Source organism: Osmia bicornis, chromosome 3 (genome assembly GCF_907164935.1).
Source record: "Osmia bicornis bicornis chromosome 3, iOsmBic2.1, whole genome shotgun sequence".
Classification (NCBI taxonomy): Eukaryota; Metazoa; Arthropoda; class Insecta; order Hymenoptera; family Megachilidae; genus Osmia; species Osmia bicornis.
The window spans coordinates 1,416,446-1,430,659 of NC_060218.1; the positions used below are offsets into that span (position 1 = coordinate 1,416,446).

General features: G+C 40.0%; 1 protein-coding gene across 1 annotated transcript in view; it reads right to left on the reverse strand.

Moving 5' to 3' along the window:
• LOC114872692 (helix-loop-helix protein 11) overlaps positions 1–14,214 on the reverse strand; it is a 79,060-nt gene extending 64,846 nt beyond the window's left edge. The window contains exons 1-2 of the mRNA XM_029180169.2: positions 14,114–14,214; positions 2,799–3,132 (exon numbers count right to left, since the gene is read on the reverse strand). Of these exons, the coding sequence (XP_029036002.1) occupies positions 2,799–3,132; positions 14,114–14,196 (417 nt within the window). The 5' untranslated portion in view covers positions 14,197–14,214. The remainder of the gene's footprint in view (positions 1–2,798; positions 3,133–14,113) is intronic.

Here is a 14,214-nt window from a genome sequence, read left to right on the forward strand (position 1 = left end):
ATGCTAATTATGCAGAAATTTAATAAAGTCTGTCTATTTCAATTTTTAATTAAAATGTTAATTGTGTAGTTACATCTACATCAAAATGAAATTTTTTTCTTTGAATACAGTAATGAAAAATATATTCTCCCATTTTTAGTAAAGTATTATGTATTAATTTTAATTTGAAAACTGATCACGTTGGTGGGATACGTCGCAAAATACCGAAACACAATTCCCCTAGTAATCTCTTTTCGAATTTGAAATTTAAAGCGGCATCAAATATTCAGTCGTCGAAGCGTTAATACATGTTATGAATTAACGCGATTTTATTCGCGTTTCCTCGCGCGCGATTCGAGTTTCGTTAAAAGGCAGACGAGAAAGAGAAAGAGTGGGGATGCGTTTTATTTTTATTTTTGTCTACCGAGCGCTAAATGAAAATGGGTCGAGGCATCTGTGCTCATTTACTCTCCTTCTTATTTCTTTTCCAAAGTGGTACCGGCTACAAAAGGCGCGACGCTACTCGACCGTGTCCCCGTATGAAAGTACACTTTTTTCGAAAAATCCTTTCCACGAAAGCGATCGATCAATAAGAAAATCGTTCGGTAACGAGCAAAAAAAGGTTTTCGGAAGCGACAAAAAAGAAGTCGTAGAAGGTATCGCGTTTGGAGAACGGACTCGTTAATATTCGCTACGTTAGCGAGCCGGGAAGCGTGGAACCTTCGTTCTTTAGTGGGCCAGGGCTTGGCGAAAAATTTCGTCGGCTACGCTTTGGCCTTCGCCGGGAGAGAGAGAAGGGACGGTCAGACGAGGCCGAATGCAACGAAAAGGACAAAAAGGGAGAAAGAAAGGATGGTGGGGAGAAAGAGCCGCGACGTGGCCGAGAAGGAAGGGAAAGAGTGAAAGAACAAAAGGAACGGGCCGATCTCCTTAAGAGAAATGCGTGGGAATTGTACCATGTGGCTCGACGACTGGTTCGCGAAATATCCCATTGCGAAACTACCTGTACACGCGGTACATACTAAACTTACTCCCGTATATGTCTTATTATTTTTTAGAAAATTTCGCTAAAGGGATCTCTATTTAGTCGGCATAAAAACTCTATGGAAGTATATAACTACTAGAGCAATTTCTGGCCTGAAATTGATCCATCTAATCCGAGCAAACTGTTAAAGGATAAAGGCATCAGCTGAGATTATTCGGTATAAAAGCGGTCAGTGTCACACGATTGAACTAAGGCGGGAGAAACGATTAAAGAGCACCGACGCCACGTATCGAGAGGGTCTAGTTTAACGGCGTGGGATCGTACGACGACTTTCACGCGCTAAAATTAGGCGACAATTGGTAAAAGTCGCCGACGCCACCGCTGCTGGTTACGTAACGTAACCCACGGGGGGTAAAACGTCGTTGGCTTTCATTGGCGAAATTCACCTTTGTCCGAGGAGAAACAGGTTACCGTTTCCGGTTCACGTGTTAACCTTAGCAGGAACGACATCCTGTTAAGGACACGTCGTTCCTCGCTGACGTGACCGTATGCGGCCAAACGCGTGTAGCGGTCGTTAAATAATTTATTCCGATACTTAACGGGATTTTTTTAGGCGATCCTCGTATCTCAGAAACATGCAAGAAACAATCATCGAATTTTTGCTAGTTGCAAATATTTTTACTGCATTTCGCTATCTGCAGTTTCGCCGACTTCGTTTTTTATTTTATGTACACAAGTTCATTGAGAAAAAAATGTATTAAATTGAAAAATGCAAATTCTACTCCTTTTTTTCAGAAAGATAGACGAGTTGGATAAATGATGTGTGCAACAGAGTGGTACTATCGAATAATCCACCACTCTGACGGATGATTGATGATTTTCGATTCGTGTAAAAAGTACGGCGTAAGAACAACTTTATGTACGCATTGCACAATTTGCACTCGTGAAAAGTTCCAAGTTTCAGAGAAATCATCCTTTCCTTTTACGTGCAAAATGATACTGACCTTCGGTCAGCTGATTCAAAAGAAATAAAATGAAAATAACACTCCCTTCGAACATGCACGCTCATCGCAAATCATCAATTGACACTTTGATTTGAACACGTTCCGTCCGGCTATAGTATGCAGTGCCACAGCTGTTACCCAGATCCGAACGTGTTAAAGGGTCAATCGAGTCACGCAATGAAAGCCAAAAGGAATGACGATGTTTAAGATGGAGATGATTCTTCCTCCAGCACAGGTAATTTATTGGAGGAAGTGCGTTAAAATGTTCATGTCAAAGCGTCTAAGACTACCAGAAGGATCCTTTCTTATTTACAATTAACAAGGAAGCCTAAATTCAATCCGTCAAATTGTGTTTCAAATTTTTTGAGTTCTTATTTCTCATGCTAAGTTGATTTATCAGTTGACTGCGGAAATTTATGTATTCGTGAAAAGCAACATTTTTTAACACAGTAAAATAAGAAATTTGCATAAAAATCCGCAAGTCCATAAAAATTCAAGGTTCGAGCAGACACCATGATGTTTCTGTATGTACAAGGACGGATTCGGGGGAAAATTTTAACCCTCAAACGGCGATGATCGGATCATCACGACCTAAAAGGCGTACTATGGTATGTTAACCCTCGGACAGCGGACCATGGAGAGAGCCACAATTTTAATTTAATTTTGTATATCATGTTATTCTCATTTTCTAACTTTTAATAATTCTAACATATAAAATTCTTTGCTGTTCAAGGGTTAATATCTACAGAAATGGTATAAAATTAAAAAATTAAAGATCTAGCTCCACCATTGGAGGGTTAAAAACTAAAGGAAAGATCGAAAGCACTTACCTTAGAGAGTTTCTCGCCTTCGTGGTGCGGCAGCAAGGTCCTGAGCGATTGGAAACCGGCGTTAATACTTTGCATCCGACGTCGCTCGTTGCTGTTGGCGATTTCTCGCCGCATACGCTTCTCCTGCTCCATGTGGCTACGCGGTGTAACACGGCCGACGTTGCTGGCACCGTTACCGTTGCTCAGAGCAACGTTCTGACCAGCAACACGCCGGGATACCGTGCCGTTGCTTTTCGATTGCTGTTGCTGTTGATGATGTTGCTCTTGAGAATCACCGACCTCGGCGACCGTCACGCCCGTGGTCACCGAGCCCTCCTCTACCGCTCCAATATTTCTGCAACAAATAAATCATTTCTTCATTTACAGCGCTTTTAGAATTTTTAATTTATAAGTTCACGAACCAAATAAAAATTTTCTAATCACATAAGTCGAAGAATTTCTAACGATACGGGTGATGGATGCCTACGGATATTCAAGCGTGTTCACAAACGGATCAAAGTGTTAAAGATACAAATAAAAGTAGAGAAATAATTATGGTGCAGATGGCAGAAAGAAAAAAAAAATAATCATTGTCGAGACATTAAGAGGAGTACAGTGGTTGCAGTCTGCTGAAAAGCATTTCGACGGAGCCATCAAAGAGAATGGCCGAAAATCAAAGCGACGAGATGGAAGAGTGACACTCGCGGTATCTCTGTGCCGCAACCCCATGCGATGTCCACGTTTCGTCAGGGTTTTCGCCGCGGTTCTAAATATTTGATTCACGAACAGATACGAGAGTAGAAAGTAACAGGGGGGGCCCGGAAACATAAAAACGGCTGTCTCCCGGTCCATGGGCTTTTAAAGAAATTGAAAGCGTCGGAGCTGTTTGTTTCGCGAATACCACTACGTACCGAGACTTATCGACGGTTAAATTCGCGGTCAATGAAGCGAGACGTCATTGTCATTCTGTGGTTACTATTTCAAGGACCAACTACGCGCAATGCCACCGCCAACGTCAAAACTATTTTCTTCTCTTTTCAATTTACCAAAAACTTGTCTTTTCCGCTTGCAAACTTTCATCAGAATAATTAGGCAAAAGTATCATTATTTCCTAATTAATGCAAAAAATTATGTAACAGTGACTGTTACAGTATCAAATAAAATAATTAAAAAAAAATTAAACTATGATTTATTTACGGTTCAGAACAGCTGATCAATGAAACGATAAAAAAAAGAATACTATAGCATTTGAAGATTATTAGTTACCGACAAAACGGTGTATCATTAGAGGTAATGAACAGTTTCAGAAAGGAAGAAACGAAGGTTTCCTTGCCGGGAAGAGGGAAAAGAAAGACGGGAGGAAACATCTGGTAAAATTACAGAGACACTGAGATAAAAGGAGAGAAACTAGGGAAAAAGATCGGGTGTGAGATGAATCAGCAGGGAAAGACCGTGACCTTGTGACCTGCTCTCAAACATTCGTTCACTGCGTGCCGATAATACACCTAGTATATGTCCATATGTGTATATATATATAACATACAGCGCAATGGTCATTCGAATGATAATTTTGTAGGAACAGAAAGTATAATATATGATTAAATATTTCGCTTAATCTTCTGTCGCGCCGGTACCAGCACACAGTTTAAAACAGGATCCACCATTTAAAATTGGACCGAATGACTCGAGGTCCAATGAAATTAAAATTTCATCGAGATCGGTCAATGCGCTTCAAAGTTACAAGTAATTAAAATTTCCGAAAATCGCGACTTTTCATCTAAGAACGTGACTAGTTCCGTTCTTTTGCGACCCACTGTATATTGAACCCGTTTAGGTCACTTATACCCTAAAACGTCTAAGTAAACTGGCCTCGAACTCTGACCCTTCGGGTATTCTATAGGTTCACTGTGAACTAAGACATTACGGGCAATCAATTGAGAAATATCAATAATAAAAGTATGTTAAACAAAGCTGTACACTCGCGAGCAATACATACACGCGTATCTAAATAGGGTTCATCCCTATTTAGAAACCAATCCCCCCGGAAACGGAGGGCCTATTTTATAAATAAATCCTCTAGCTTCGACTTCTAAATTTAATTTAAAGAAATATATCCAAAAAGCCTTAGAAAGTCACGAAAGGAAAATGCCGAATAAGAATCAGATTGGTGATCGATCGGAACCGGTGTACTTTCTACAGGATATACAATAATAACACGTGGTCCACGCAACAGAATTCCGCATGGCATTCTCCCATCGAGTGGTTACATTAGATCAGCTGGTACGCCGACGGCTTGGATGGTTGGCTGCTGTGACGTCAGCTTGTTCGTTGAATACCCGCTGGGTTCACTCGGATCACTCCCGTAGAAGTAGGTCGACTAAGTAGGTGGCTACCTTCCTTTTCATCGCGGACCTTCTACATATATATCGCTCTTTCAAACGGGGTAAACAGAGAATCTTAGCCCCGCACGGTTAACGAGACAGCTTAATCGGCCACGAAATATTCCTAGACCCGTACCTCCCACAATGCTAGAAAAAGCTAGACCGAAATAGACTACTGTCGGATGATCGAGAGTGACGCTTTCGAAATTCTCATGAATTATGATCTCATAACGATACCCCGGATTCTCTATGAACGCGGCTTATCGTATCTCGAGTGTTTACTAAACGAGCCTTATCGTATCAGATAATACCACGAATCTACTACGTTGGAAGCTTTCGTACGAACCCGTTCCGTAATTCACCAACGGATACTGAAACTGTTACTCTAAAGTGCTCACTTGACCCCTTTTCACCAACTCTATCGCATACCAAAAATTGTTATATTTCAAAATTAAATTAATAATAAATTAATAATGGTGATCCGAATGTATTTGAATAATTGAAAGAAAATGACACGATGGCAAATTGAAATTTAGAAATTAGAAATTTAATAGCAATCAATTTAAAAAAAAAAAATTACCATGAATAGAAACGCAGTGTGGAAGAACGGCGTACGCGCGGAAAACCGCGACACACGTACACTCTCGTATAGACGCACGCACACACTGAACAGTCCGGCCACGTCCGCGTTCCTATATATATGTACATATAGAAATGCGTCGGTGAGTAGGCTGTCGCGCACGCGCGCGTCTCTGTGTTGGTGATAGAGCCGCGGGAGAACAGGCAGATCGTGCGATTGTGTTGTCGACGGCGCGCCGCTCTCGGTCAACTCGCGTGAGTCACCAACAGCTGATGGCTGGCGCCACTCAGCTGGTTGTTACCGGTGCCTTCGCACGAGCCTCGCTATCTCTGGCTGCCTATCAGCTGCGAGCACAACTAGGAAACGACCGGAAAGGACGTCTTGTCGAGCTTCTATAAAAAAAACCAGGCCGAGAGAGAGAAAAAAAATGACGCGCCGCGCCGGCCAGCTCGAACGGAATCAATGAAACGGGCTTTCGTTTTAGGGCTACGTCTCTCTGTCGCGATCGCCTCGATGGAAGTACACGGTTCGATGCTGTCGCACGATAGAAAGGTCAAGGTTCATTGAAAAGTCAAGTAAATTCATGTTCGAGCTTAGCTCCGATTCCATTCATCGCATCGGTTACAAATAAATAACCTATTACGATTCTTTCCGTTATATTTCTTAGTGCTTCAGCACTTGCTATATTCTTTTCTATATCAGCGTTTAATGTTATACTAAATTTTTTATTAAAGAAATATTTAATAAAATTGTATATAATTTAAAAAATTTTCAACTTCCTTTTGTAGCGCCACGAAGCGAATAAAACTGAACCGAGAACAGCCTACGCGGTACAGGAAGTGAAGTGAAAGGAAGAAAAGGGAAGATAGGTCTCCGCAGTGCGTCTGATAGGCTTCCCTTTTGTAGGGAGAGCTTTTCCGAGGTAGCTTGGCTGACTGGGGTGTTCAAACCCCAATGTAAACCATCTTACTCACACATACCGACCGGACGTAGACACATGCTCTCACACGAGCTCGTTCACGACCGTTTGAAGAACGATATGCAATTCCCCTGTTCCACCCAAACTTGGCCTTGAGTCCATATATAGGGTGGCTCGAAAATATTTCTCCCATAACAGTTGCTTCATTCTATTTCATCGTATGTGCATACTATGTACCTTATTCGATGACAAAACGTTAATGATTTAACCATTAAAGGCTATCATAGGTGAAATTTGTTCTCTTATCTACTTTACGTATCAAATTCGAGTAAAGCCTTTAATTTTTTGATAGCGGACCATGGAGAGAGGCACAATTCGGAGTTAAAGCTCTGCCGTTAAATGGTTAAGGACCGATGAATGATTTCATTTGAAAGTACTTGAGATGAAATGATTAGATTTGAAAATATTAATTACAAAAAAGTGATAGTAGAAAGATAGAAAAGGATCGGATTACATGGGCGTGAGTGAAAGAAAGAGAAGGAGAGAGAGGACGGAGAGCAATTTCGCGGATGTCTGGCAGTAAGGATGCCTGCTGTCGTGTTAGCTCACACACGGGATGGAATGAAGAACGAGGATGGGAATGAGATTGAGAACGGCCAGGCATATATTTAGCTGTGTGACGTAAGGCACAGGCCATCGGGCGCCACGTCGGCCTCTCTACGTGCCTCCTCTTCTCTTGTCTCTTCTCGTTCGCCACACTCGTCTTTCCCTTTTGCTCGAAAGCTCGCTTTTAGTATCCTTCGAATTTACTATCCCGAATTTAATTGATTTTTTTCGATTTTTTTCAATTTTTCTCATTTTCACCGCTTCCATCAGGAAGCAACGTCCTGAATGAATTGGATAAGGTAAAGGCCGCGTGGGTCGATGAATATTCATTGATGGAATTTGAGCCGCGCAGGAAGTGGAAATGCGTAAACTGAAAGGAAGGAACATTCTTACATTCTGACGCACTATACGAGCACTATCGACTATCGTTGGTGGTCTGTTCGGCATCGTTAAAATCCGACAGTTGGCCAAGTCGTTCCACGCATCAGGGCACTCGCATTCCGATCCCCGACGATATATAAATTCTCATTGTTTTCCTAGCAGGTGTGACACCGGCTGATTAACAGCCTGCTGTGTACATATACAGCGACAAAAATTCACGGTGCGAAGCAAAGCTGGATAATAACGTAACGCAATCGCAAAGTCGCATTGTCGGCCGGTCTAAGGGACCAAGTATTCGCAACAGAAGGCAACGTCGAATAATAAGATCCAAGAGGTAAAAATTTTCTTTAAAAAAGCCTTTCACCGTGAATGTCAGAGAAAAGGCACATTTTCGCATTGTCGAACACCTGAATCTCTTCTCCTGCTTTGAAAATGGAGATAGGACAGTCTCTGGAAGGTCAGGGAACAAAGAGCCGGGTGTGCGATATTTCTATGCCTACGAAAACCCAGGTAGCCGCGATTCGAAGGGCCAAGAATCCTTTGTTGAGTATCTACGACCGGTGAGAATACACGGAAACGGTCTTAAAATAACTCCAAAAATATCTGAGGTACACCCTCGCAAGGAAAATAAATAATTTGCACAATTCATTTTCAATTTTTAATCAGAACAGAAAGTTTACGATATCAGTCAAGGGTTAAAACGAAGAAAAGAAATATCCAGACAGAGCCGTTATTACCGTCTGAAGATGGTCCCTTCGATTTTATCCATGAGTAATACACGCACACATGTACATACATAAGATGAGTTTTGCGGTGCACAGTGAGTATGTGGAGCGTAAGAGGTCAACAGAGAAACCATTGTTGTCTGCTGGCAGACTCCACAACTGGAAGGCGTTTCAACGCTGTACAGGCCATTTTCGCAGTTTAACCATCTACCGTGGTGAAGATAAAAAAATCAAAAGGAATCGTGGTAAAAAGTGGGATCTCTGTACCTGAAGGCAAACGTTATCTCAAAGCCTTATATACGGTGAATGAAAAAGTATCCAACTTTGATATTACAAAAATCTGCCCTGGGGATTTGAAGAGAAATATAATTCTCTTATTTCTATGAGAAATGAATACACCTTCGTGTAAATGAGTTCTGAGTAAATTGTATCTAGTTTGCGACAGGATCGAATGAAGATTTCTGGGGTCCAGGCTATCAAACCTTCGAAGACCCCTTTGTTGCATTCAATATTTTTTGTCATAATAAATGGAAGGCCTGAATAGTAGGGCCCGGGGCGATAGCCCCCCTAGACCTCCCCCTTAACCCGGCACTGGTTTGCAGTGAAATGCAAGCATCGTAGAGGAATCGTTAGCACGACTGTTCAACGGACTTAACCCTTGGCCGCAAGTACGGCGCGGCGGGTAACGAGATTTGAAAATATACACAGTTCCAGCAAGTGTTAAGTCCATTCCTAGACGATACCAACCAAGTGCCGAGATTTTGCAGTACAATGACGTGACACCGCAATGTGTCACCGTGGCTCTTTTTGCGTGCAAACGATATTATACTTTCGAGAGAGAATTGTTTATTGTATCACCCTAAGGAGGGGCAGGGTAACCCTTTAAATCAGGTCCAAACTTTGCATAATTATGTATCTAAAAAAAATTTATTTTTAAACCCCCAATTGTTTAAGAAATCATTACTGTTATTATATTCTCGCGCCATTTTTCAAATATACAGAAGGGCGGAGAAATATTAAAATTTACAACAGTAATTAAGAAAGTGCAAGCTGCATTTATTAGATGCAAATTGCAATTTGAAAATTAGTAATATTGCAACGTACCCTAAACGAAACTCTCAAATATAATTTTTATTATGTATAAAAGAAGCGCGAAATTGCAAATTAACAATTTTATCAAACGTGCAGCTGTCAAAGTGTGAAGTTTATAAAATTTCATTTCATTAGTACGTGTTCGCGTATCGGACTATCCAATTAAATTCGTTATCTCATTTTTACGCGATTCTATAATTAACCATGATCCCCGAAACTCTTCTTATCGAGCATTTGTAATACCCGTTTTAAATGGGCGCAAAATTTATTGACGAATTTAACAATGTCATGTTTTCTTTGTGAAATAAATAACAAATGAGAAATCAATATATTTCTTTTTAATTATTAAGAACTGGTAACACAAGGTTTCGAGGGAAACCTTGCATGTTTCCTGCACTTCTTAAAAATTAAAATGAAAACTGTTAAACGTAATTAACAAAGATACATTATAAAGTTGTACTATTGAAAATAGAATATGTGAGTCATACTTAACTCCATTATGGTTATTCAACAAAGTAAAAATAGAAAATATTACTAATCCACCTTATGTAAACACTCTTTATTTTTATTTGTTTTTTTTACTTTGGGAATTAAATTCGAATTGTAATTGCAAAATAGTCGTATTACGAAAAGGTGTTAAGTGCAAGCGTACTTATTCACAGAGATTAAAAGTTAATTAAAGACGTAATGCACGGTCTCATCTCCCTTCTTTACCCATAAATATTTGATGTATAAATTAATTCGGTATCAGATAAGTATATATTAATTTTAGTTAAATACAATTTTAATAAAGAAAGGCAGGACTAAATACCCTTAGAATATCTACACAAATAAAAAAAGATATTCAATGAAAAATAAGAAAGCAGTAAACGAATTACTGAGAAAATAAGATTCTAATCGTTTTCGACAATTATTCTCTTCTTGCAAACTGACTGTACGTATTAAAAAGGCAGGCATGTACGATATGGTGCAACTACGTTGACCGTGGTCAGGATCGGTTCGACCGATTTATTAAGTCGTGCAAACGAGCTTCGGAAAAAAGACTAGCATCTCACAGTCAAGCGAGTTTTATTCTCCAGCGGTTGATAAACGATGTGGTGATAATAAGCAAGGCGTACACGCACACCGACAAAGAAAAGGCCGACGTAAATACTGAAAGAAAATCGATAAGGGCAACCAGCGACAATAATTTTATCTGGGTGCAACATGTCGTAGGAAAAACTAGACAACGATGGTGCTGACCACGACAAAACTTTTTTTTTTATAGAAACTCGTTACGACATTATTTCTTTTTTCTTTAATTTCCAAATTACTTAAGCGAGAAAAATACAGTAATGTTTCAAATTTTGTAAATTTACAAAAATAAAATCGTTCCTTCTCAATTTTTATAAATCATGATAATTTATAAGATTGATGATTTGATGCTTTTTCATGATGCTAATTTGATCATTTAATTAGGAAAGGGTTAACTGACTCCAAAGTACAATTTGAAATTAATACGTTCTCGTCAGAGATAGAGAAAAGTGAATAGGTGCAATCAGTAAACTGAAAAGGAATGAAAAGAATTCGCGAGTTATAATCTTGAAGAAAAACGAAGAATGGACTTTGGAACGCGTGTATGTACATACATGAGTGCATATATGTACACATACGAGTAGAACCTGCGCGGTGCATTGAATTTTTATTACACTGATACCGTTCTATTACATAATTATTTCGATACCTATATTTCGCACAACCTAAACTTCCCATTTTCTTTACCAAACAATTCTACAAATGAATAGTCATCAACAAATAAAAGGATTACGCTACGAGACGAACTCCGGTTCACTGTGAACGCATAATCTCTGAGCACGTGAACTTGTGAACTTGTGATTAAAATAAAATATAAAAAAAAACACATGTGCTCGAGTGAAACTCCTAAAATGGAAGGCTCGTGAGTCACGAATGCGGTAAGATTAAATTATATAAAAATAAATATGAGGAATATTACTAAATATCTTACTCGCAGAGTGAGTCAACTATGGAAGACTTTTGAACAATTATATAAATAATAATAAAAAAAAAAAATTCTACAGAAACGGAATAAAAAGATTTATGATATTATAAAAGTTTCCTCTATCAAAATTCTGAATTAAAAAAAAAATAAAATAACTCTTCCTCTATATGTACTTCCTTCTGTCCTAATGCATAATAATGCACCGTCTCAACGTTGCATGTAAAAATATTTTATCGATATAGAGTCGATAAACCATCGGAGAAAATTTATCAGAATCGGCAAAGTATCAATTACGTAATACCGATTACGTAATAAAAGAAGGTTTAATCAGCTGATACGGCGAGTCGCGTGATGAGAGGATAAACATGTATCAGATGTTCTTTCCTCTTACGAATGAGTAATCCTTTCTGTTTTACGAAAAAGAAAATAAAACCTGTACTACACAATTTGAGAATGACGAAAGTAGTGTAACCTACCCTGTATCGAATACAAGCATCAAATAAAATTGTATACGTTTGTATTCCATCGACAAGTACTACAAAGATAATCTTAGTGACTGAATTTATAAATAAAAAATAAAAAAAGGGGGTAAATAGAACGCGAACACGAACGTAAGGTATGCCGCGTGCATTAATGTAATCATTTACGCTTGATACCTCCAACGAGACCTTTACAGCCTGTGAAATCGTTCGCGTACATTTTTTTTTTCCTTCGTTTTACTCTCAGCCACGATTGTTTCATTCAACTTTCTATGGTGTACACTGTTCAACGTTCGTTACACCATATTCAGAATGTGTACAATACTTGCATGTAAGATTATCGCGCAACCAGATCAGCGCAGAAATTACGACGCTTAAAGTACCGTCCGTGTGGTCGGCGATGCACGGTCGCCTCATCTATGTATTTCTTCCGCCCGAGAACTAAATACATACGTTGTATGCGGCACGATATTCGATAGGTCGATTAACCCTCGAACGTCGGACTATTGGGTCTCAATTGTCCCAGGCTCGCTGTTCGAGGATTAAAAATTTGGCGGGACAATAAAATGTTATCATAAAATCATAATTGATAAAAGAATAAAATAGCTTTTTAGTCGTTTCTATATTGTATCTCGATAAAGTGTTTAAGGTTATGTGAGATACCGGCGTGGTTTCGCATCGACGTAAATTTTCGCGAACGTGAATCGAATCGCACGTAAACGATAGATCGAAGCTCCATGCAAGTGAACGTAACGCGGCGCGGTGATGAGCGTATGTAAACAAGAAGTCGCGCCGAAGCGGCATGCTTCGAGCTATTTATAGAGACCCATTATTGTGCAACAAACTTGTGGCTTTATGTAACGCATATAGAGTATACCCTGGCTCTGGTCTGTCGGTCACTCGGCCGTATACAAAGGAACTTGCTATCCTCGTCCTTTCGTTTTTTCCTCTTCTATTTTTTTTTCACCAGACCAGAGAGAGAACTGAAAACCGCGCCGTTATCCGGCTACGAATGTAAACAATAATCGAGCCGAGAGATTCTGAGAAGTAGCCAAGGAAAAAGAAATGGCTGCTAAATGAACAGAGTATTCGAGTTTGCTCTTGATGTTTAAATACATAGTATTTTTTTTTCTTACCCGCGAACATAACCACCCCATGAGGCAAATAAAGGAAACGGACATGTGTCTATATGTATACGTGTACCGTATATGCATTCTAAACCTGTTTAGACAACTCGCGATAACATTCCAAGAAACGATTAATCGCGACTTCGTTTACCGGCCGAGTCCTCGCTAAGAACCGGTTATGATTTATTCTAAATCGAATATAAAGTACCATAGAAATTCTTGAGTCCAAAAATATCGAGGTGTAAATTTAATCCTGTTACGAAACACGCTTGAATGCGATTTTCCAATTGACCACGCAACGATTTACCGGTTAATACCATTATATTTGAAAACAATTGGTCGGGCATGACTCCCGCGCCATGCTTGTTTGGGCGTGAACGCGTGGTAGTGGGTAGGTACGAATTCGATTCGTCGTTCCGTGGATTTATGCGAAACGGCAAGATAACAAAAGAGAAATGAAATTTGAAAAAAGAAAATGAAAATGTTTCCATCAAACAAGCGGGATTGTATTTGATGGAATAGCTCGATGCGGAAAACGAAGGCTATTGTGCCGGCCGGCCGGCCGGCATCGCGACAGCTGGCTATCGAGAGAGACTATACTAGGATTTTGTTTGTATTGTGCACACACGTTTTAACATCCGTGTCACGATTACCACCGTTTGCCAATGCCACCGCAACGTCGTCGACAACGACGACGACGATAGTGGCAACGACATCGGCTACGCGATGGCGAGCAAAAAGAGGAGGTGATGGACGTTGTTACACTCGCAATCGGCGTGACTCGATAAGGAGGACGAGCACGCCTTCCTTTGCCGATAAATTCGTGTCATCTCGCTCGCGGTTTGTAACGAAGGCGTTAACACTATATATTTAATGTCACTAAATGACGTGGCGTGTCAAACCACGTCGCTTTTCTATACGCACACAATGTAATAAACGCTGCTACCGTACGCTTTTCCGACACGACAGCGACACATGGCCGTACGGTTCAAGATTACTCATAGCCGGCTAAGATACGATTCATTTGAAAGTGAAGAAAATACTCACCCGCACAGGTTAGTTTCTTGTTCTTCGGTGGTTTCAACGATTTCCTCGAGCAAAATTCGATCCTCTTCACCAAACACTGACATATCTCGTTAGTCCGCAGC